The sequence below is a fragment of the Hemibagrus wyckioides genome, linkage group LG22, assembly GCF_019097595.1.
Source record: "Hemibagrus wyckioides isolate EC202008001 linkage group LG22, SWU_Hwy_1.0, whole genome shotgun sequence".
Taxonomy (NCBI): domain Eukaryota; kingdom Metazoa; phylum Chordata; class Actinopteri; order Siluriformes; family Bagridae; genus Hemibagrus; species Hemibagrus wyckioides.
The window spans coordinates 3,417,094-3,443,240 of NC_080731.1; the positions used below are offsets into that span (position 1 = coordinate 3,417,094).

Sequence of the window (26,147 nt, forward strand, 5' to 3'; positions counted from 1 at the left end):
GTCTGTGAGAGTGTTGTGTGAGAGTGTTCTGTGTGAGAGTGTTGTGTGAGAGTGTCTGTGAGTGTTGTGTGAGAGTGTTCTGTGTGAGAGTGTTCTGTGTGAGTGTTGTGTGAGAGTGTTCTGTGTGAGAGTGTTCTGTGTGAGAGTGTCTGTGAGAGTGTTGTGTGAGAGTGTTCTGTGTGAGAGTGTTGTGTGAGAGTGTTCTGTGTGAGAGTGTCTGTGAGAGTGTTGTGTGAGAGTGTTCTGTGTGAGAGTGTTGTGTGAGAGTGTCTGTGAGTGTTGTGTGAGAGTGTTCTGTGTGAGAATGTTCTGTGTGAGAGTAAAACTGTTTAAAAACGGCTCATTAGAGAACCGGAGCCTAGCGCTCGCAGGATAAAGGCATAATTACGAGTTCTCCTCGCCTTTGAGTCGGCACAATGGGAGATCCTCGAGCCCGAGGCCACGCTGATCTAGTTTCAGCCATTGTGAGATTGTGAGGGGAATCCTGAAGAGCGTCTCCATCTCTTTTCTTCCTCAATCAAAAAAAAAGAAAAAGAAAAAGAAAAAAAGCTTCCCGGATTCTCGTCCTCGCTAAGAGAAAGGAGCATTCAGAGAGTCGCGGCTCTTTATCTCCTCACTCCCTCCTTTCTTTTTCTTTTTCTTTTGTTCTGGGAGGAAATCGAACCTCCGCTCAGAGCCTGACTTTTCATTCACAATATTTTTTCCTCTTGTGTTTTGTAGTACTTGTTTTTTTTGTCTTTTTACGACTTTTGTAAAAGCCGTAGCTGTGAATTATTTTATTTATTTATTTATTTTATTAGTTTTTGAATACGCCGTCTCATTTGACTCGTGAAGCACAATGGCTGCTTTGCATGCTGTTTTGAATGATGTATTCCCACATGCACACCTGTTCCAGCACATCGGACCCCGGGGCATGTCAGAGGAACACTCATAGAACATAGCCATACACTAAAACACACACACACACACAGAGAAGAGGAACGGCAGCATAAACTCCCGCCATAAATATCAGCCAAACCAACATGACGGCTTTCGTTACATCATGCAATCGACTTGTTGTGTGTGTGTGTGTGTGTGTGTGTGTTTTAATTTCTTTTTGTATCTTGTTACCATTTTAAATTGTTCACAATTTAATGCGATGCGAATTTAACCGCTCTTTATACAGAAACCGCAACCTTCAGTGCTGACAATGGAGACTCCTTTCCCTTACAGCGTATAAATGTTTCTCCTTTATTCATGTATTATCTTCAACTTTTTGACGATAAGGACGATGTTTTTATGAAGTTTTATGCAGTAAATTGAGCAGCTCGAGTCGTTAAATCGGCTCAAATCGGTTATGGCCCACTTTCCTAGCGCATTAGCGGTCATTTTGATCTAAAAACAGTGTTTTCGTGACAGTCGTCAAGGATATCCTTAATTATAAGACTAATTTAGCTTTTTCTTATCACGCTGTACCATTGTATGGTCACACACACCCTCCTAACACACACACACCAGCAGGCCTCTTTAATGACTCCATGTCAGTGCATTGAGGGTCAGATGGTGATCATCTTCCTGCTCTTCCCCTCTAATCACCGGCCTGAGGGCAAAAACAATACACACTATCGACAACACAGAGGCCCCGTTCCCCTACTCCAGACCTCGACAGGCTTTGATCACTAAAGCTCGGCCGTCAGTTAGCGTGTGTGTGTGTGTGAGTGTGTGTGTGTGTGTGCGTTGAGTTCAAGCCTCCAGCGAGTGAAGAGTTTCATATCCTTTCATGTGCGACTGGAAGAGCAGCAAAAATGCTGGAAGGGTTAAAGGGGACAGGGATCTGCCCTCCACTTCAAACGTGTATTAATGGAGAGTTGTGTAACGGTGTAAAGGTGAACGACGACGCCAGCCTCCGGGACACGACAGAGCTATAGATATACACACACCATGATGGGGATAAAAGACGAGAGAGGGTTATCACTCAAGGTATCGGTTTAGCTGAGAGAGGCAAGTAAGCTGGTGTGGATGGGAAAGAGTAAATAAAGTATGTGTGTGTGTGTGTGTAAATAAAGGTTATTTGGAAAGCACACAAACTGTTTAGAGAAAGTCAGCAACCCATCATGTGACAGTCATCACCTTATTCCCAACACGTCATCAGTTTCTAATTGCTTCACGTTTATTACACAACACACACACCGCAGATCAACTCTCAAATCTGATTGGTCGGGATTAGGGACGCTTGTCATGTATCACACTTGGACATATTTCACGTGGCAGGACCTGCGTCTTTGCTCAGGGCAAAACTCCAAACCATAATAAATAAATTACGCACCATCTCTGGATTTACATATCCGCAACCGTGGAGACGCACGATTCTCGGTTCTGATTGGCTGTCGGTGCTTTTTACTGTGCATGTGCCAAAGTTCCGGGTTTTAATCTGATCTTTGGTTGGTATTTATGTTCCTTGGGGGATTAATGTGACTTAAAATATTATTTCATTCTTATGAAGTACACTATATTGCCAAAAGTTTTGGGACACCCCTCCAAATCAGTGATTGTTTTTCAGGGGTTGGTCTCGGCCCCTTAGGTCCAGTGAAAGGAACTCTTAATGTTTCAGCTTCATACCAAGAGATTTTGGACAATTTCATGCTCTTTGTGGGAACAGTTTGGGGATGACCCCTTCCTGTTCCAACATGACTGCACACCAGTGACCAAAGCAAGGTCCATAAAGACATGGAAGAGTGAGTTTGGTGTGGAGGAACTTCACAGAATCCTGACCTCAACCTGATAGAACACCTTTGTGATGAATTCTGACTCTGACTCGGAGACTGCGAGTCAGGTCTTCTTGTCCAACATCAGTGCCTGACCTCCTTCCTGTGCTTCTACAGGAATGGTCAACAATTCCCATAAACACACTCCTAAACCTTGTGGAAAGCCTGACCAGAAGAGTTGAAGCTATTATAGCTGTAAAGGGCGGGACAACTCCATATTACATTCATGTGCATGTAAAGGCAGATGTTTCACACACTTCTCTCTCTCTCTCACTTATGTCTCTCCCTCACTTTTCTCTCTCCCTCACTTCTCTCTCCTTTACTTAATTCTCTCTCTCTCCCCCTCACTTTTCTCTCTCTTTCACTTACTTCTCTTTCTCTCCCTCACTTCTCTCTCTCCCTCACTTCTCTCTCTTGCTCTCTCTCTCCCTCATATCTCTATCTCCCCCACTTCTCTCTTGCTCTCTCTCTCTTTCCCTCACTTCTCCCTCATATCTCTATCTCCCCCACTTCTCTCTCTTACTCTCTCTCTCTTTCCCTCACTTCTCCCTCATATCTCTATCTCCCCCACTTCTCTCTCTTACTCTCTCTCTCTTTCCCTCACTTCTCCCTCATATCTCTATCTCCCCCACTTCTCTCTCTTGCTCTCTCTCTCTTTCCCTCACTTCTCCCTCGTGTCTCTCTTTCTCTCTCCCTCACTTCTCTCTCTCTCTCTCTCTCTCTCTCTCTCTCTCTGGAACATGTTCAGTAGGTTTTCTCTTTAACAGCCGCTCTCAGACTCTGCAGAATCATAAAGTTTATGATAAAGCTTTAAAACTCCAGCACCTGCGGGATTCATGAAGAAAGAAGAAGGAAAAAACCCTGAAACATCAAAATTGTTCATAAAGTGTGTTTACACTGTAATGATTTTATTTTACGAACTCCGGTGGAACTGAAGGATCTTTATGTCTAATTATCTTCAAGAGATCTTATAGAAAAATCTTGTTTCCAGTTTCCACTGCATTTAATGTAACTAAAAACGGATAAAACATACAAATAGAAAGAAAGAAAGAAAGAAAGAAAGAAAGAAAGAAAGAAAATGAAATATTTCATTCAAAATATTTCATTTTCTTTCTTTCTGTCTTTCTTTCTGTTCTTTTTGTGTTTGCTTGTGCTTTTGTTTTCTTTTTCTTTCTTTCTTTCTTTCTTTCTGTGTTCTTTCTTTCTTTCTTTCTTTCTTTCTCTCTTTCTCTCTTCCTTCCTTCCTTCCTTCCTTCCTTCCTTCCTTCCTTCCTTCCATCCTTTCTTTCATTCTTTCTTTCTTTCTTTCTCTCTTCCTTCCTTCCATCCTTTCTTTCTTTTTCTTTCTTTCTTTCTTTCTTTCTTTCTTTCTTTCTTTCTTTCTTTCTTTCTTTCTTTCTCTCTCTCTCTCTCTCTCTCTCTCTCTTTTACTTTCTTTCTTTTCATGTTCTTTCTTTCTTTCTTTCTTTCTTTCTTTCTTTCTTTCTTTCTTTCTTTCTTTCTTTTCCTTTATTGATTGATTGATTGATTTCTGCTCTGTAGCTCTGCACTGGATGTTCCTCTGTACTCACTTCCTGCATATTCGGATATTTGAATAGAAACAAATGGGAATCGTTCAGTCGGATGAGTGCGGCTCAAAAAACCCTCCATAAAAACAGAGAGGTGGAGAGAGACATGCAGTCAGAGAGACGTGCAGTCAGAGAGACGTGCAGTCAGAGAGACGTGCTCGCGCTCCTGCACACGTTATTTCCATCTTCCAGATTTCCATGTGCTTCAGCATGAGGATCAAAACAACAACTCTGCACTCATCTGAGTTACAAATAAACACAACGATTCAAATCATGAATTATTCCGAAATAAATCAGACGATCTTCCTGTGTATTAATCAGCTTCCTGTAGGAGACGTCCATCCTCTCACATTACACACACAGCAGGAATCCTGGCTCCTGATTGGTCAGAATGTTTATTTAATATCGATGGAAGGAGTCTACAGTGTCAGGGTCAGAGGTGAAGCTGGAACAGTTTGTGATTTTATAGATAGATAGATAGATAGATAGATAGATAGATAGATAGATAGATAGATAGATAGACAGACAGACAGATAAAGGTGTATCCTGTTCATCTCCTGTGTCTGATCTGCACTGACCTGAAGATCCTCAGACTTTAACCTGCATTCTTTCTCATGTACAATGAGCACTGTGTGTGTGTCTTACTGTCTGTGTGTGTGTGTGTGTGTGTGTGTGTGTGTGTGTGTGTGTGCGTGTGTGTGTGTGTGTCACCTTGGTGAGACTGAACCATCCAGAGAGAATCCCAGAGTGAAAAAAAAGTGAGAGTGCTGCACTTTTGCACTTGGTTCTGGCGCGATCGCATGGAGCCAGAGGTCCTACAGTTTGTTTTGACACCGAGTCAGAGGACACACACACACACACACACACACAGAGTACAGGCGGAGAGAGGAGAGTCAACAGTGTTGTGACTTTCTGTGAGGTTTTTTGTGAGTGTGTTTTTTTCCCTCTAATCTCAGTGCTGGACGCTGCGACCCTTCTCCCTTCACACATCATACAGTCTGCTGGACACACACACACACACATTTGCTCACTCAAACACGCAGACAGTAAAACACACACACTTTCTCTACAGCATTCAGAGAGAGAGAGAGAGAGAGAGACAGATGCAGATGTTGAGAGCAATAAAAATGAAAAACAGAAAAGCTATGGAGTGAAAGACAGATAGAGTGAGAGAGAAATAAATATATGATGACTTGTAATGGAAAAGAGCGATAGATGAAGTGTGAGAGAGAGAAGAGTAACGGATGACAAGAAAAACGACAACAAGAGCATGAAAAACAAGAAGATTTTGGAAGAACTAGATACAAGAAGCAATAAACAAATTGACAGAACGAGTGAGTGATAAAGTGGAAGAGAGAAAAGAAAGAAAAACAAATAAGACACAAAAGACAAGAAAGTGAAAGAAAAGAGAGAGAGAGAGAGAGAGAGAGAGAGAGAGAGAAAGAACGAATAAGATCTAGAGACAGAGAGAATGGAAACAGAATGGAAGACAGAGGAGAGAGATGAATAAAATGATATAGAACAGAACAGATATAGGGAGAGAGCTTAAAAGAAAGAAAGAAAGAAAGAAAGAAAGAAAGAAAGAAAGAAAGAAAGAAAGAAAGAAAGAAAGAAAGAAAGAAAGAAAGAACGACAGAGACAGACAGACAGACAGACAGACAGACAGACAGACAGATAGACAGATAGATAGATAGATAGATAGATAGATAGATAGATAGATAGATAGATAGATAGATAGATAGATAGATAGATAGATGTAGATGTAGATGTGAATGCAGACCTGCAGAAGTTGTGAGCTCCCAGTCCTCCCTCTCCGTTGGGATACTTCAGCGTGTTGTACGGATGCTGGAAAGTTTCATTCCAGAAAAGACACGGCTTTCCTCCGTGAACACTCGTCTGGTTTTGCTGCCCTCGATAATCCTCACCGTTCACCGTGTAGCATTCTACAACACACAGACACAATATTATATACACACAATAAGTACAAAATACTTAAGAGAAAGAAAGAAAGAAAGAAAGAAAGAAAGAAAGAAAGAAAGAAAGAAAGAAAGAAAGAAAGAAAGAAAGAAAGAAAAGAAAATGAACCATTCTATACAATTGTGGTGAGCAGAAAAGCATCAGTCACAAGCAGGAATCTGATGCTACACTGGGCACAAACGTCCCCGAACTGGTCAACAAAAGATCGGAGAATGCCTTCAAATATCAAACGTGCCTTTCACGTGTTTGACGTGAACAGAAACTGACGCTCTTGACGTTTATCTGAAAGAATTTATAGCAATATTCCCAATACGAAGCGTATGTAAACTGTACGGCTGCTTACAAAGAACTGACCCAAGCCAAGCATTCCATGTCAAGGCTCCTCACAGGAAGTCGTGCCACCAAGCTTGGGCTAAAAATAGAACAGACCGCCCACGCCACCAATCTGTCAACAAAAAACATCTAGCTTTTGAACGCATGCTGAAGGTGACGATGGAATCGTGGGTTGACTCCAAACAGCTTTCACTGACTGAAAAAAAATTTGTAAACTTTGGTTTGCTTCACTCGGCGTTCCACTGACGCTAACAAGTTTTGAACGGCTCCCGGACATACGTGTGACTTAGCCAGGGTTCGGTTCGTTCGTATGCTGAAAATGTTTCGTATGCAGATGCTAATTTCTTGCAAAATTTCAATTCTTAAGGTGAAAATTCGTAAAGGAGGACGTTAGTATACCGAGGTTCCACACATGTATATATTGTTAGACATCCATTCCTGTCCTGTGAAGAAGCTGCACCTAGCATGACCTACTTTCTCAGTGTGTTAACATTAACACCATCATTATGAACAGTTAAGCTCATTTGTACAAATCAGCTTTAATGATGTGAATCGCCTCAGGGGGATTGGCTGAGGTAATGTAACCAGGTCTTTTTTTGTAACCAGATTTCTGACACAAAACCAGTCATTATTGTTGTTATTTAGCTTGTTTTAGCATGCTAGTCCGATGCTGTGCCGTGAGGCATCACTGAGGGAGCGGGGGAGGGGATGGTGGGGGAGGGATGCCGTGCGTGTGCTAGCGTCTTGGTTAAACCGTCCCATATTTCCCTTTTCCTGTTTATGAGTCTCAGAGATCAGGTAAGGAGCTCACAAACAAAGGCGTGGAGATAATACTGCTGTCTGAATTAATTACAGCGTCATGATGTAACAGGATGATTAATTCAGACATCGGTATTAATGCCACGCCTTTGTTCGTGAGGTCCTACCTGATCATCAAGACTCACAAACATAATTATATCTGAAATTATTTTTTCCATTTTAAGTAGATCGGCACTCCTACTAGATTTTTTTTTTCATTAAAGATTGACACTTTAAATATACTTTATATAGATTTTTTTTATATTAAATCCTGGCACCTAAAATACATTACTATTTTTTTTTTACATTGAAGATTGACATTTAAAATACATGAATAGATTTGTTTTTTTTACATTAAAAAATGGAGGCATAGACTCCACTAGATCCCTGAAGGTGTGCTGTGGTCTCTGGCACCCAGATGTTAGCAGCAGATCCTTTAAGTCCTATAAGTTGTGAGGTGGGGCCTCCATGAAGGACTTAAAGGACACTTTTGATAGATACTGACCACTGCAGACCGGGAACACCCCACAAGAGCTGCAGTTTTGGAGATGCTCTGATCCAGTGGTCTAGCCATCACAATTTGGCCCTTCCTCAAACTCGCTCAAATCCTTACGCTTGTCCATTTTTCCTGCTTCTAACATCAACTTTGAGGACAAAATGTTCACCTGCTGCCTAATATATCCCACCCACTAACAGGTGCCATGATGAGGAGATCATCAGTCTTATTCACTTCACCTCTCACTGCTCACAATGTTATACCTGATCGGTGTATTGATAATACATAAATACACATATTTTCCAAATTCCTTCTTTATATATCACTCTATACTCCAGTAGCACCATGTGATATCATGTTTGACAGATGTTTAAATCCAACGCCTCATTACATCTAACAATCGGATTCAACAGAACCATTCAAAGCTGCATTGTCATGTTGGACAGATTTTCATTCCGCACCTAGCACCTAGCGTCGGAGTTGCCAGATCAGGATATCTCACCCTGTCATTAAAGTCATTATTCTGTCACGGCTTTTAACTTCCACCTATTCACCTGACAGCCTGCAACCTGACGTGTGAAGATGAGACTGACGTGTGAAAAGGTCATGGAGGAGATATAATTAAAGCCACAGTGTGTGTGTGTCAGAGCAGTGTATGCTTTCAGCTTTCCCATTTTCAACTTTTTAATTTTTTTTTACCAAAAACATGTGATTTTGCATATTTCAGCAAAACCAGTAAGGCTTTTTATTGAACACAAATACAACAAATGTAAGGTTGCTGAGAAATCATCTGAGAAATTAATATTTCTCACAGAGATCACCATTAAATAAGCCATTAAAGATGTGGGGGAAAAAAATGGGTTTTGTCAATTTTTGGTCAAAATTAAGCAATAAGCATCATAGTTGTGAGCATGGTGCGACGAATATCTAAAAAATAAAATCATAATATCAAGTCGTGGTTTTAAGAAATCAGATGTGAGTGAGGCGTAATTCTAAAAAAAAAAAAACAACCTTTGCATAATTAAACCCTAATGAATGTGTGGTGTAAATTTCAGCGGGCGTGACTCGACTTCCGAACAAAGTAAATGTAATTCTTGCTTTGCACTAATTCGGCGTGCAATTACCATTCCTGACACGTACACAGAGTGCTGAATTAATCCGTGTGGCATTGACCACACCCTTTACACACAACCTCACCTGAACATTTCACCTGAACATTTATTACAGGAAACATGCAGAAAACACGTGAGCTGAAACCTCACCATATCTGAAACACTTCCTGGACTACAGTCTGTTTCTGCCTCTGTTCAGTAACCTTACACAGAAAGGAAGGAAGGAAGGAAGGAAGAACAAATGATAGATAGATAGATAGATAGATAGATAGATAGATAGATAGATAGATAGATAGATAGATAGATAGATAGATAGATAGATAGACAGACAGACAGACAGACAGACAGACAGACAGATAGATAGATAGATAGATAGATAGATATAGATAGATACTTTATACATCCCAAAGGGAAATTCACACGAAAGAAAGAACAAGACAAAAAAGAACAAAGAAAGAAAGAAAGAAAATAAAAGACAACAAAAGAAAAACAACAAATGAAACAAAATGAAAGAAAGAACAAGATAAAAACAACAAACAAACAAACAACAGAAAGAAAGAAAGAAAGAAAGAAAGAAAGAAAGAAAGAAAGAAAGAAAGAACAAGACAAAAAAGAACAAATACATGAAAGAAAGAAAGAAGATAAAAGAAAGAAAGAAAGAAAATAAAAGACAACAAAAGAAAAACAACAAATGAAACAAAATGAAAGAAAGAACAAGATAAAAACAACAAACAAACAAACAACAGAAAGAAAGAAAGAAAGAAAGAAAGAAAGAAAGAAAGAAAGAAAGAAAGAAAGAAAGAAAGAAAGAAAGAAGCAAAAATCCTCCCTTGACTTTTAGTGTTTTCCCCCCTGTTGGAGAACCTTACACAGTATTTCTCTGGTTGAAGATCAGACCTGAGCTGCTTTTTAGATGAAAAAAAACTCGGAGCATCTGAGAGAGCAGAAATGGGTTCGATCTCAACATTTAATATAAAGATAAAAACATTTGTGTGGAGAAAAACGAACTCTTTGTCTGTTTGGAATTTTTCTATGAATATATTGCCTCTAGTCGACTAAAAACAGAAATACTTCACTACAGAAATGCTACAAACTCAAAGTCCTGAGTGTCTCCTTTCCTATGAGCTTCATATGAACCTCCACTGTGGAGTGAGACGTGACGAAGACGCTCAATCATCAACATGGAGCGTTTTTCTGACCTCTGAGTAAAAGAGTTAAAAACATGAAAATGTGGATTTTTCATCTTTGCATATGTAAATATTATGAAAATTTGAGTAGTATCTGAACAGCTCTATTGACCTACAAAAGCGCAGACTTTTTTCTTCTTTAAAAAAATCCCTCATTTCCCTTCTCTATTTTAACTTTGCAAATGAGAAACAGTCTGTGATAACCAAAAAAAAAAAAGGTGAAAAAGTGTAAATGAAGGGTAAACTCGGCCGTTTTTTCCCATATTATTCTGAAGGCTTTAATTAGAAAGCCCAGCACTGTTGTAACACGACTGCAGCTTGCTTGGTGTAATTATAATTGCCATCATTGAGAAATCTGTTCTGATTATTAATCAGCGCCTGGCATGGAGGCCGGCGTACGAGGTTGGTGGGTTTCGTTCTGAAAATTTCGTTGATTACTGAAGAAGTGGCAAGAAACGAGGTGTGGTGTATAGTGTAACCAAGATTCCCACCAGAAAAACAACATTTTAATAGAAGCATCCAAATGTGAGATCGAATCAGCCAATCAAAATGAGCGATTAACCATCCATCCATCCATTTCCTATACCCACTTTATTCCTAATTAGGGTCACAAGGATCTGCTGGAGCCTATCCCAGCACACATTAGGCGAAAGACAGGGGTACACCCTGGACGGGTGAGCAGTCCATCACAGGGCCAGCGATTAACCATTTTATGCAAATTAGTTAACTCTTTTCCCCCACAAAATGGAGTTTACTCCTGTTTTCTTGTGTCCATGTTGAGGATTGAGCGTCTTTGTCATGTCTCACTCCACAGTGGAGGTTAATATGAAGCTCATATGAAAAGTAGACACTCAGGACTTTAAGAATTTGTAGTGTTTCAGAAGGATTTCTACTATATATACTTTTTTAGACTACTAGCGGCAATATATTCATAGAAAAGTTCCGAAAAAACAAAAATGGTTCGATTTTTTCCACAGAAATGTGCCACAGAAATCCAGTAAATGTTGATATCGAACCCATTTCTGCTCTCTGAGATGCTCCAAGTGTTTGTTCATCTAAAAAGCAGCTCAAAGTTGATCTTTGACCAGTAAAATTGTGTGTAAGGTTCTCCAACAGAGAGAGTCTAAAACACACTGGAAGCCAACAGACTCATTTAAGATCAGACTCACAGCCTGAATATCATTCGGTTCTTTATACTGATTGAAATAGAATCGAATCGAATAGAACTGTCTTAATCCTCGGAGGAATATTATGTTGTCATAGCAGCTCAGTACATTTAAAATACAGGAAAAAGTGGGTTAAACTGGTGTGAACTGTTTGGTAATGAACTGACTCGGACTCAATCGTAAGCTGTAAAAAAGCCTATGGCGTGTTTTTAAGTAGCCCTCTCTAGAGCAAATAAACCCACTAGATCACGGCGGATCATTAAGCTCTGCTAGGTGGCACTATTATTCTTCGAAGCTCTGCAAATAGTCTTCATGCAAAGCTGGGAAACATTTCGAGGCCTGGGACTCAGAAGCGGTCCATGAGTCATGCCGTATGTCCTCCGGAGTAATTACCATATTCTTTTTGTAATCTCAGGCCAAGCCACAAGGCGAGCGGGGAGGATGCCCTTCGGAGCCGCTCGCATTCGAGTGGAGAATAAAGGCGGAAAGAAAGAGAAGCGGGGAAGAAGAGGAAGAACAACTGTGACTTCGGAGAGTGGGTATAAAGATCAGTGCTACTCGCAGATTGGGCAGCCATCTTGCTTGTGTGGCTAACCTCTCTAACCGAAAAAGCTCTCTCAAAGTGGCTGGACCGAAATAAGCCGGGCTGGACGGAGGGTAGTAATTAGCAGCAGTTTGGTTTGATGTGGTCGAGAGGCACCATTACTCTGCGGCGACCAGGGGAAGTAGGAATAAGAGGAAAGGAGATAAGAAGGTCCGTCCATGATGAATAGGGAGTTAAAAACCGACGTCGTTCAAAGCGCTGCTGTTTCGGGACAAGAACTCACAAGTCGCACGCGCCGGAGCGAGTTTAAGGCCGCGGGAAGAAGGTGACGGCCTCCGTTCAAGATCCAGACCATCTCGCTCTGTCATGAAGAACTGTTTCCCCTGTATCGCCATGTGACGTCTTTGTTGTGGTTGGATTACAGACTTTGATGGGAAACAGAGCTCTGACCGCATTAAAGGTCGAGGCGGGGGAAAAAAATGCTATAAAACACGACCACTTATGGAAAAAAAAAAAGGAAGAGAGGGAGACCCGGCGCAGGCCTTAAACAAGAGGGTCCTAAGAGTAGACCTCATACGTGAAGAGTTGATCACCCTGTTATTATGTTTGCAAGGATTTGAAGCTAATTGCTTCCACATTGAGTATCCAGATGCTGTCGTATCTGAGTAAAAGACAGGGAAAGAGGGTGAAAAAAAAAAGAAAGAAGCATGAGCGGTTTCACGGTCACGTGATCGATATCAAAATAAACAAGACACAAAGGACTCCCCTCCAGCAGGGAACGCAGGTCATGCCATGTTGTGTTTACTCAAAAAAACTGCTTTGAAGGCGGATGAGATAGAGTTACATGAGGACAGATGCACCATAAACAACACAAACAACTGCCTTTCCAGAAAAATGGACTCTGAGGCAAGGGGAGAGGTGCTGCATGCTAATCCAAGGCTTTGTGGCATCTTCGGCGTCGTCGTTCTCGCGTATAAAAAGGACACAGAGTGTAGATGAGCTTAGTGAGGGTATGAAAATTAAAATTCAGAAAAACTTCCCATCCCAACATAAAAACCTTAAACACAAAATGTAATTGCACAATATATTAGTTTAGCATTCGATTATCTTTCCAGAACTAACTACTAGCTGCTAAACTAAATTGTAACTAGCCGATACGCCAGCGAGTTAGCAACTGTTCGGTTTAGCTAATTTATTGTGTAAAAATTCTTTGAGGTAAATTTTTTTTAGGATTTATTTCAATCAAAATTCTACCTCTACATGTAATCATTGTGTAAATAAATTCAGTGCTAGCAAGCTAGCGAATATTAGGTAAGCTCAGTAATAAAGTCTTTAATTTAATTTCTCTGTGAATGCAGAGGGGAAAAAAAAGTTCTGTCAGGTTGTAAATCGGTGCTAGCTGCTAATCCGGGCTTTGCCGCGGATGGTTACGTTGTGCACGTGTGGTATATGACGCGCTAATTAGCGCGTGTTCCGAATATTTCAGGTTCATTTCATTTAGGCTTCAAATCTGTACTTCCTGGAAGATGTTTGTGTCCAGAACATCACAGGAGCTGCTAATGATAAAAGCTTTGACAGATTGGCTGAGATAAATCGACCGCATCGAAGTCTACTTTTCTGACATTTCACAACAGGAAAAGCAGGAAATACGTGCTCGGACTGGGGAAGGCTATTTGTAGTGCTTTTACTTGAACATATCTTGCGGTTTTGATGTCACCGATGCACGCCTTGAAGAAATGGTTCGCTAAAAAGAAAGAAAGAAAGAAAGATCTACTTTTTCTTGTCAAGACATGTTTGTTGTCCAAGTTTTGAAACTTAAGCTATGTCTGTAATCTATTATTTGTCATAGCTTACCAATAACGAAAGCCTCTTATCACCCAAACCCTCCATTAACACACATCCAAATCGTTTGTTAAGCTACGTAGCGAATAATCAGACTGTTCCAGCAGCTGCGGCTGAGAGGAGAAGAGAGCGTGAGACAACGCTAGTAGAACAAATTATTCTGTTTTGGATGTGAGAAGCCTCGTGCCAAACCATTCCCTCAACTCCAGAACCACATCAGACTCCGACACACTCATCCAGCATTCAGCCCATCAGTCCCTGGAGGAAGTTCCTTCCACACGAGGGAAGACAAACTGACGCTAGTTAAGCATAGACCTCGGGTTGATGAACAATGCTGTTCAGGAACTCGTTCCTAAGGTGATCCTTTTTAAGGATTAATAAATCCGAAGACTGGTTCAGGATCGCTTTGCTGTTCTAAATTTGAGGCAAAACTGAGGCAAAAAAGAAAAAAAAAAGAAAGAAAAAACATAATTACCCCTGTTCCTGTCTCATTTTCTTGGACTCCTACCCCAGCCTGAGCAGCGTATCACATTTACCTCGAGCTAATACCCACTTACTCTAGGCTAAGAATAGCGGCAGGGCTAACCACGCTAGCCACAGACCCGGGCTTCCTGTAGAAGGCGTAACTCCGGGTTTATCCAAACACACAGGCTGACCATCAAAAGAGAAACTGTAAAAGCTGGTCTCGCCTCAGAGTACAGCTACAACACACGGAGCGGCGGCTCTACCGCTGGCGTTTTCACCTCTTGACTCTCCTCCATCCCACTTTCTCTTCCGCTTCTCGTTCATGCGTCGCTTTTCGTGGACAGAAACCAAAACGGTCATTGAGCCTCCGAGCGCTGCCAGAAGCCTGCTGCTTTGATGTCTGAATATCTAAATATAAAGAGCTGCAGCAGCCAGTGCTGGTATTTCTATTTGTTTACAGCCTTTTCTTTAACGACTTACAATATGATCATAGTTTCCAAAAAAAACATCTTAATGAAGGAAAATAATTAAAGACAGATATAACAGAAAAATAACGAACTAATTAAATAAATACATGACTTACAAAAGTGTGTTTTATTTATTGTTGTAGATTTATTTCTACAATTAAAACTGACATTTTTTAAAATCTATCTATCTGTCTGCCTGTCTGTCTGTCTATCTATCCAACTGTCTTTCTGTCTCAGCCACACACACACACACACACACGCTCTATTCAGCCAGCGCATACTCATAGACCTATATTTAGTAAACGCATAAAGGAATATGGATGTTTTTAATTACGGCTGAATATCTGTATGCAGGAACTGAAAAAATGCTGTAAAAAGGGCTGTAAAATTCCTTCTTTTAATTGGAGCAACTAAAGATATTCAACAATGGTCATATTAATGAGATATACAGTATCTCCATATTAATCAATCATTTTGTACTGCCACAGAGAAAAGCAAACATGAGCAGGTTCGCAGCACATACACCACAGAAGGGGAAGAACTGTCTCGCCCTTTCTTTTAGACATTTTTTAAAATATATATATTTTTTCCACAGATTGTTATTTAGTCACTGAATATGTTTAGATTTTTAGATATTTTATGTTTCTTATGCCGCTTTTTAAAAATATCTATCTTATTCTTCCCATTTTTTTTTGTTTGTTTGTTTGTTTGTTTGTTTAACTCTTAGGCCAAATTTTAACTGTTCACTATATCTGCTTACTACCTAAAGAATAAATTAACATAAATGCACATCCTCTACAATCTGTTATACCTCCACTAAATACCTCCACCAAACACCGTTTATGATTCCATTGTGGAAGAATTGTGACTCCAATAAATAGAAATTAAAAACCGCTAATTTCTACCTAGTAATCTACCTACCTACCTCCCTACCTACCTGTCTGTCTATCTATCTATCTATCTATCTATCTATCTATCTATCTATCTATCTATCTATCTGTCTGTCTGTCTGTCTGTCTATCTACATGTCTATCTATCTATCTATCTATCTATCTATCTATCTATCTATCTATCTATCTATCTATCTATCTATCAATCTAACTATCTATCTATTGAGCTATATATCTTGCTGTCTATCAGTCAATCTGTCTATCTCTGTTTATTCATCTATCTTTCTTCCTCTCTGTCTGTCGGTCTCTTAAGTTAGTGAATGTTAGCCAGCTAGCTAACATTTATGACTGTGATTAAAAATCCTCTCAGGAATTATATCATTTAGCTCTGATGTTAGCCGGCTAGCATTTTCAGTGCTGATTATAAACCTAGCCTACACGAGCTAACCTGACAGGATTTCTGAGAGGATTTAGCGCTTGTTCATGATAGAAATCCTGTCAGAAATGTGATGCTCTACTAAAGTCAGTAGTGAGAGTGAAGCTGTGATGCTGTGGATGTCGAATAACTGCTTATAAATTCTTAAAAACAGCACTGATGTTGTTTTATTCTGAAGTTTCTAATATTTTGAAGGAGAAACCTGAGGCGTTTTGGCTCGTGTCACACACACTGTCATGATTTCACGCTTCAAATTCAAGCGAAGAAGCAGCGCAGCTACAGCCAGAGCCACAGAGCCCATCAGGCACAGCTTCAGAAGCTCTGGTTCAAAAAGTTCGTTTTCAGATTGCACGATGGTTCAGAGGCCTGCGGGATTTTTTTTTTTATTGTGGTTCTCCGAGTCTGGAAAGCGTGATTAAAGCACCGAACCGCGAGAGATGAGCTCTGGGAGGTTAGAAGGTTAAATAAATAGCGCGCTAATCACAGGCTAGTGCTGCACACACCGCTAAACTCACTCAAACCGGCTGTGACAGGAGAGTAAACAACACTCTGTGGAGAGCGAGAGAGAGAGAGAGAGAGAGAGGGAGAGAGAGAGGAGAGGAGAGGAGAAACTAGAGACAAGAGAGGGGAGAGGAGAGGAGAGACTAGAGAGTTAGGAGAGGAGAGGAGAGTAGAGTAGAGGAGAGACAGGTAAAACTAGAGAGTCAGGAGAGGAGAGGAGAGGAGAGGAGAGGAGAGACAGGTAAAACTAGAGAGTCAGGAGAGGAGAGTAGAGGAGAGACAGGTAAAACTAGAGAGTCAGGAGAGGAGAGGAGAGTAGAGGAGAGACAGGTAAAACTAGAGAGTCAGGAGAGGAGAGGAGAGGAGAGGAGAGGAGAGGAGAGAGGTAAAACTAGAGAGTCAGGAGAGGAGAGGAGAGGAGAGGAGAGGAGAGAGGTAAAACTAGAGAGTCAGGAGAGGAGAGGAGAGTAGAGGAGAGACAGGTAAAACTAGAGAGTCAGGAGAGGAGAGGAGAGGAGAGGAGAGGAGAGGAGAGAGGTAAAACTAGAGAGTCAGGAGAGGAGAGGAGAGGAGAGGAGAGGAGAGGAGAGGAGAGGAGAGGAGAGAGGTAAAACTAGAGAGTCAGGAGAGGAGAGGAGAGGAGAGACAGGTAAAACTAGAGAGTCAGGAGAGGAGAGGAGAGGAGAGGAGAGACAGGTAAAACTAGAGAGTCAGGAGAGGAGAGGAGAGACAGGTGAAACTAGAGAGTCAGGAGAGGAGAGGAGAGGAGAGGAGAGGAGAGGAGAAACTGGAGAGACAGGAGTGAAGAGAAAAGGAGATGAGACGAGAGGATACAAGAGACAGGAGAGGAGAGACAAGAGAGGAGAGGAGAGACAGAATGGGAGAGGAGAGATAATAAAATGAGATGACAGGAGAGATAAAGAGGGGAGTAATAAAGAAAGACGAGGAAGAGGAGAGGAAAAATGACGATTGATGAAGAGACGACAGATAAAGTGTGGAGGGGAGGATGAGGCAGAGATGTGAAGGGAATATGAACAGAGTGAGGCAGATCAGGAAGGAAGAGAAGAGAGCATCAGAGAAGAGGAATAACAGAGGGATTTCCACCACAGTCACTTGTTCCAAATTATACAGCAGGAGAAAGGAAAGAGAGCGAGTCTAACTGAAGGAGAGAGAGATTGAGGGACTTTTTAATTTACAATTCCCTTTGTAATGGTTGAGGTCAAGAAGCCAAACCTCATAAAAATAACAGCACAACAAAGACATGTCACGCCCACCCAGAGTCACCATTAACGTCCCAAAGTGCTCCTGAGAGACCAAACAAGCCCGCGTACACACACCAAGGAAATCCGATAGGGCTGAGAAACGTGTGTGTGTGTGTGTGTGTGTGTGTGTAAGGTTATGTATGCTGTCTAGCCTGTCAGCATTGCGAAGAAGTGTTGATGGACTTCAGCCAAGTCTGGAATCAGTTCATTTAAAGGAACATTTTCACCAAAATTCTGAAAACACAACATGGCTCCCACATGCGGTCCGATCGACCGAGACGTGCTTCAGGTCTGATGTTTGCTCCTTTACTTTATCTGGAACTGCATCAAAGTGAAACACACCCAAAAACTTTGCCCTGAATGACATCATTAAGTTGCGTCATTTATTTCATTATAAAACAAACGCAAGGCCGCTATCTAAATGAGTTTTACTCTGCGGACTAATCAGCGATTAGCATGCACGCATGCTACGTCGCCTCATTACTCGTGCTGAGAGAAAATAATGCCTTTTACAGTACGTGAGGTGACAGCTGATAGCCGAAATGTTGCGTAACAGCTTGCCTTAACTCTTAATTTAAAGAGGAGAACTAGCAAGAGAGCTAGCTGTACAGTATTTTGTTATGTTAGCATCTGCTTGTTAGCTCATCAAATTGGTTTCCGTGGGAATCAGAGCATGATACTGGGCCAAACAGTGCAGCTTCACGTGCGCAGTGGGCTAGCTAAACAGTTTATAAAGGTATAAACACGGCTACCTTGTAGCTAATTCGTTGATTCTGTCAATAGAGCTCTAGCTAACAAAATGGAGTGATTTAGTACATAATATATTTGCGTAGCTTCTTAGATGTTAGCGTGATTGTGTGCTTGTGTACAGTGTGTCTACTACCTTTGTGTGCTATTACTGTGGTAAATTTTTCCAGAAAAACTGAGGGAGAAAAAACATTTTGAGTCAGAATTACTTTGGAAATATTCTACATCAGATTTTAGATTTCTTTAGGCTAGAATTTCTGAGGAAAAAGACTCGATTGTAAGTCACAGATTCCGGGAAGGCACTCTGTCAAACCTATCAGGCTAGTTTTCTTGCTAATTAGGTAACATTATAGCTAAACAAATACGTTCTTCCAATGACAAATTAAGTCACTTTTGTGTTATCAGAAATCCAAAATGGCCGACCCATAGCATTCCAACGCTACGTGGTGAGGTTTTGCTGATGATCCGAAACCACAAACAGACAGACTCCTATTATTTTTAAGACGTGTTAGCCTCATAGCGCTAAACACAAACACGTTTCACGGATGATGGACGACATTTCTGGGGTCAAGTGTGAAAATTTGACACGCTTCATCATTTGACTTGCTCCTTTAAGAGTTAGCTTTTCCGTCTCTGACCCCAAATCGGAGTCTGTCACTGAGACGCTAACAGCTTCAAGCGCTGTCATGCGCTCGAATGGAAAATCAGTGGCTGCGTGTGGGTGGTGTCGAAGTGTGAAATCATGCCTGTTTGAAACGACTCCGTCTCTGGAGCGCCTCGACGGATTCCAAAAAAACAAAACAAAAAAACGACAGAAGAGGCACATGTTAATCCGCTCCCTCCGAACAGCATTCCTTTTTTTGCCCTCCTCCCTCCTTTTCTGAAACTGCATCACTGCGGTCGTGTTCCAAAATATTTCTGATAGCACACTAGGGCTCATTGTTGAGTTCAAAGAGTGTCATGGGTTTAATGGCTCTCGAAGCTGAGTTATTATAATCCCACAGCCCACAGACGGGAAGAACAGCTCGCCTCAGAGAACCCTCTAGAACCCAGTGGAATGTCTGGAAACATTAGAAATTATTATTTTAGATATTATTTTAGCTAGTTAGTTAAACTAGTTAACTAACCAATATGCTACTTAGGCTGATTTTTAATTCAATTATAATAGTTGGTAGATATTTAGTAGTTAGCAAAAATAGGAAGGATATTAGCTTCCTAGTGTAGCTATTCAGTGTTATACTGAGAGCGAAATGTTCACCTCTAACTAGCCAATTATTTTTAATACCATATCTCACCAAGCTACTAGCATTTTTTTATATATAGGGCAGCACGATGGCTTAGTGGTTAGCACTGTTGCCTCACAGCAAGGAGGTCCCGGGTTCGAACAGGCAGGGGCCTTTCTGTGTGGAGTTTGCATGTGCCTCCAGGTACTCCGATTTCCTCCCACAGTCCAAAAACATGTACATTAGGTTGATTGGTAATTCTAAATTGCCCATAGGAGTGAGTGTGAGTGTGTGTTGTGTTGTTGTGGTTGTCTGTCTATATGTGGCTCTGTGATGGACTGGTGACCTGTCCAGGGTGTACCCCTGCCTTTCACCCAATGTGTGCTGGGATAGGCTCCCTAAATAGGAATAAAGCGGGTATAGAAAATGGATGGATGGATGATGAATCGTATTGGTCATAAGCTAACACGGTAAAAAAAATAAAGAAAGCGTCAGGTTTTGATCTGATGTCATTAATAAATATATTACAAACCCCCCCTGAAATCCGCTGTGGTTTTATTAACGAGGCCTCAGAGCTTTACTGAACTTCCAGTGAACTAAAACCTCATGGTCTGAGTTATCCAAGTTTTTCGGCGTTCACCCTGTAAGCCAAACACTCATCAACCCAACAATTTCTACAACAAACCCAAACAAATACGATGTGCTCTACATGTTTGGGATTGCTCAGAGGTCTCTGGAATGTTTCCTCTATTTTCACACCCTTTCTCAATAGGCTTGCCAGCTCCCTTTTCTCCTGCCAACATTAGATTATTTTTGTTTGTTGGATAATTTTGCGGTGTGTGCCAAGGTCTCTGACTCCTGTACAGGCAGCTCCCTTCCTACCCGAAAACCCCAAACATCAGCATTACAGAAAAAAAGCTGCAGAGATCCTGTCATATGAACCTTCCAGAATCCAATCTGTGTGGAAAACTGGTTTTACTGAGGTAAAAATTGCAACAACTGAACCCTGTTCGCTCGAAAACAAGCAAACAGAACAGTTTTCATGCTAACATGCTAACATTTGATTATCCCATTGGGATAATCGCATAGCGTTTCTGCTATTAGTGTTATATGTTATTATATTTACCAAAAAAAATAACAAACAAACTGATGCTAACTAGCTAAACATTGCTACACGTGTTTACTGTCAAGATACATTACGTTAAGGTAGTTAATATAACGTGACCTGACAGACACTGAGTGCAGCTTGGTTGCTAGACAGCTGGCTATGCTACTCGAATGACAAAAGAGAATTAATCTAGCTACAGGAATGTGATCTGACAGACACATAATCTAGCTTGGAAGCTAGATAGCTAGCTTATGTTAGTTGACAGGACAGAATTTAGCTAGCTATTGAAATGTGATCTCACAGACATAGACTGAAGTTATGTTATTTAAAAATAGAATAAAATAAAAATAAAATAAAATAACATAAAATGAAATAACAAAATGTGACATGACTGTTACTTTTTAGCTATACAGCAAGCTTGATAACAAAGCAGCTAGCTAAGTTATTTGACAGGGCAGAATTTAGCTAACTAATTTAACATGACCAGATGGTGATTGCTAGCTAGCATTAGTCAGTCAGGAAACTGTAGCTTGGTAGCTAGATAGCTAGCTAAATTATTCGAGGAACAAAATAAAAACGTAGAGAGCTAGCTACAAAATCCAACCCGAGTGCATTTTGTTTGCTAGACAGCTAGCTATGTTACACAATGGACAAAACAGAATTTAGCTAGGTAATAAAACAGGTGGTGATAGCTAGCATTAATTAGTCACGAAAACTCTTGAAACAACTTTTAATCATTGACAAATACACAGAACGTTTCATTTTACTCGCAGTTGTTCTGTAAAGCTTGGAAATTTTGTCTTTATTTAAGTGTTTATCTTCAAAAGATTCTCTCAGTTCCGTGCTACACGCCTAGCAACGGCGCCTAGCAACCAGTGCACCCAGGACTCAACTCATCACCTTGACACACCCTTTGGCATTATATAAGACTTCACAACTGTTTGTTTCCATCAAACATGTTTATTTTCATTTTTATTGTTATTAGTGTGGATCAATTAGAAATAATTGACGTCCAATTTACAAAAACACACAAAGACAGCTACAGGGACAACAACAAGTGTGTGCAGGTATACATTAAAATACACACACACACACACACATGCACACACACACACACCTGTTTCACATGGCTGAGTTTTGGCCTAGGTTTATTGGTATTGCAGGAATGTTAATTACATGTGGGTTCATCCTAACAGGCGTGTGTATGGATTGTCGCGGCCTTAGCGCTAGCCTCCCTTTAGATCTGATGGACACTGATTACAGGACACACCACAGTGGGAGGAAGAGATGTGTGTGTGTGTGTGTGTGTGTGTTGCTCTACTGTGAAGGATTAAAGGTTTATGGTTAGCTTTGTGTAGCTCTTGTAAAGTTGGAGAGCTTTGTGTGGATAGTATAGACAGAACTAGAAGGGTTCACTGGTTTGGTTCTCTCTCTCTCTCTGACAGAACCTTAATGGTTCCATAAAGAACTGTGAATAATAGAAGGTAGAAAAAGAAGCAATGAAAAACAAATCACTTTTATATGAGAAAGAGCTAGTTTAAAGCAGCAGTATGTAACTTTTAGGGAGCTCCTAAAAAATAAAAAAAAATAATAAGTTGAGTAAAATGAGTCAAAATGTTAGGAATAAGGAATGAATGAATGAATGAATGAATGAATGAATGAATGAATGAATGAATAAATAAATAAATAAATAAATAAATAAAAGATTTATTTAGCTAAGATTAAAATAATATTAATTTTTTTTAAAAAAAGGCCAACTCTGACTCTGAATTAATATTTCAGGGCTAGAATTCTTTACTATTATTCTACTTTTTATATTTTAATTCTATTTCTATTCTTACTTTTTTTTTTCATTAATGTTATTCCTCTTTAATGGCTGAACTGATCCTCATTTCCTCATTTCTGGATCAAACTGGATTTTTAAATCAGCAAATATATTTGTATATTTATTATGATTTGGGATTTGTTTTATTTTATTTTATATAATATTTTTTAAATATTACATTTTTAGAATCATTATTATACATAATGATATTACATGTATCTTTATTTGTTCATCAAAATGATTATTTTTTATATAAAACACATTCAGAACAACAGATGAACTGAATCACGGTTTATAAAACTGACTCCAATCAATCTGATTCTGAATCAATTATTAACTGATTCGGAATCAGAATAAACTATTAACTGAATCAGAATCAAGTATTAACTGATTTAGAGGTCATTCTTGAACTGAATAAAATTCAGATCAAGTCTCCTTACCTGAATCATATCAAGAATCGAATCGAAGTAACATGTGAACCAAGCCCCTTGAATTGTGCGCCACATAATGAAATGATTCAGTTCTACAAACATGATTCAGTTCAAATCTGAAGTGAATCAGAACCGAGTCTTGAATACTGAATCGTGTCTGAATTATTGGCTTCCTCCCCCCTTCACGTGCTCCTGTCCTCTCTCAGCCGAATCGACTTTGTAGCACTTACAATCGACTCGATTCTTATCTGCCTCAAGTTTACAGAAATGAACAAATCATTTCTCGCAGAAAGTTAGGAAAATGTTTTTTTTTTCTTTCTTTCGGTGGAACAAAGATATGGAGTGGAAAGATAGAAAGAAAATACATGCAGCAGTTTGTCTAACTGTCTGCATTCCTCTGAGATCTGATATCAACAGTAGCCTCTTTTTTTGTGTGTAACGCTTTGTCAGTCAGCTATGCTGTTCCCACTTTATCTCTTTCCACACTCCACTCCATGTTTATCTGATCCTGCCTTTCAAACACGCACAGAAAGGCCTGCGCATGCTGCGCCTCGTCCTCATCCTGTCCTTTTTTCTCTCTTTCTGTCTCTCTGCCTTTGTGCAAAAATGTCCTCCAGCCTGTAACTCCTAACACACACACACACACACAACTTTAAGCAATGGCATGAAGGGGGTTAAAAAGTGAATAAAAACCACGGTATGTGCCACGGATCGTATACGTGAATAGAAAAGCAGACAATCTGAAACAAAACAGGGACAAAAGCTAACAAAAGCCACTGCACAAGACGCAGCACGATCGACGTCTCTCGCCCTCGGGGCCCGAATCAACTCCAGGTCAGTTGCACAAAGAGACAGAGAGACAGCATTCTGCCTGGGAAAGAACGACGGAGCAGGGGAAAAAAAAAGGCGCATCCTGGTATCGTCGGAGTTCGGGATCGGGTTCAGGGATTTATTCATGTCTGTGAGATTTGGTTTCACATCACCGGCAGCCTTACGAGCAGCTAAAGTGACCCGTATTCATCCCACACGCACAGGCCAGAGTAAACCGGGGCTTAGCTCGGATTAGATTACATCCTGTTCTTAACCGCTGATTTCAATACACACACACACACACACACACTGGCAATGAGAGCAAAACACAATAGAGAGAAAGAAAGCGGCGGCATTTAAGCGCCAGATAAATGTCTGGAATACAATAAAAGGAGGAGACGAGTCGCAAAACACTGAACCTCAACAAACAAATCTGTTTAAACAGAACCGTATTTTTTAGTCTTTTTAAAGTCAAACAAATTTCCAGAAGGTGTCACATTAATTATTACAAGATCAACAAGACTCGAACTGAAGAGTGCAGAGAGTTCTCAGAGTCGTTCCTGCTTGCACCTCGTTACGAAGAGATTCGTGACTCATCTCGAGTTAATTCGCCCGATTCGACTCACATCCGAGGAACTAAATCACGTTTAGCGGAACGCCAGCACGCAACGTTTTGTGATCTGAAGTCATCCTAGCAACGCTAATGTAGCTAATAAACATGCGTGTAATAAGCGTACAGCATCGTCACTCAGTCACTTCAAAAACACGTCGGTTCGGCTCAGTCGGTTTCTTAAAGGGTCCACTTTAAAAAATAAAAATAAAAATAAACTTAAGAATTTTAGGTCACGCCTCCTTCCCGAATCTGAGGCAGACAAATAAGTGGCATAATACTGTTCCTCATTTAGGAAGCAAATCAGGTTTATAGAGCTAAAGTGATTCACTTTTTATGATAGAGATGAATCCGATTCACTTCCAAGTTGATTCATCGACAAAAGTAAATAAAGTCAATTCTGATCTGAGTTATGGTTATAGAACTGAATAAAATTCATTCTAAATTATTTCAGGTTTATAGAAGTGAATTAAAAGTGAACAAAAGTGAATTAAAAACTTGAAGTGAATAAATTCTAAACTTATTCAGATTTACAAAAAATTTAATCAATTCTCAACATACAGCATATAAATGAATCTTAAATGAATTAACACCTGAAATTAATCTTCTTTTTTTTTAAATAAATAACTGAATCAAGTTCATCCTGGACTGAATCAAGTTTGTAAAACTGACTCTGGTCTGAATTCAATTCTGGTCTGAATCTTTTTTCTTTCTTCTTTTTTTTTTTTACAGAAGTGAATCAGAATTAGTTCTGAAATGAATGAAGATGCTAGGATTGGAATGAATCAATTCCAAACTGATTCGGATAAATAGAGCTTAATCAAATCAATCCTGAATTAATTCAGATTTACAGAACTATTATTATCAATTATGAAATTCGTCATACATAAATCTGAATCAATTCTGAACTGAATTCTTAAATGACTCGAGTAACATCTGAAATGAATCTTATTTATATATAGCTGAATCATGTTAAACATTTTATATGTTTTTATATACCTTTTATATATAGTTATATATATATTTTTTCTTTTTATATATAGTTAATCCTGGACTGAATCAAGTTTGTAAAACTGACTCGTGAGAATTCTGGACAGAATCATCTTTTTACAGAAGCGAATCAAAATAAGTTCTAAGCTGAATCAACTTGCTAGAACTGAAATGAATCAATTCTAAACTGATTCAGATGAGTAGAAATCAAATTAATCCTGAATTAGAATTTAGAATTTTTCATTTAGAATGAATTTAGATTTACAGAACTAAACTGAATCACTTCTGAACTGAATTCTTAAATGAATTGAGTAACATCTGAAACATCTGAAATATGACTCGTGCCAATTCTGGAATGAATCATCTTTTTTACAGAAGCAAATCTGAATTAGTTCTGAGTCAAATCAAGTTGCTAGAACTGAAATGAATCAGTTCTTATCTGACTCATCACCGAATCAAGTCGATTCTGATCTAGGTAAAAGAAACTGAGGTGTGAGCGGAGTCAAGTCTGAACCGATTCACAGTACATTGAATCCTGAGTCAAACAACCAGAAGTGCCAAGTGTTCCTGGTCGGAGAGCCCAGAGAGGAATGGTCAGGCGTTTTATATTTTCAG

The 26,147-nt window shown here is 39.9% G+C and overlaps 1 protein-coding gene across 2 annotated transcripts in view; it reads right to left on the reverse strand.

Annotated features, from left to right (window-relative positions):
* kremen1 (kringle containing transmembrane protein 1) overlaps positions 1-26,147 on the reverse strand; it is a 63,253-nt gene that overhangs the window by 27,606 nt on the left and 9,500 nt on the right. For both annotated transcript variants that reach the window (XM_058375007.1, XM_058375006.1), the window contains exon 2: positions 6,093-6,255. In XM_058375007.1, coding sequence (XP_058230990.1) covers positions 6,093-6,255 — 163 coding nt within the window. The remainder of the gene's footprint in view (positions 1-6,092; positions 6,256-26,147) is intronic.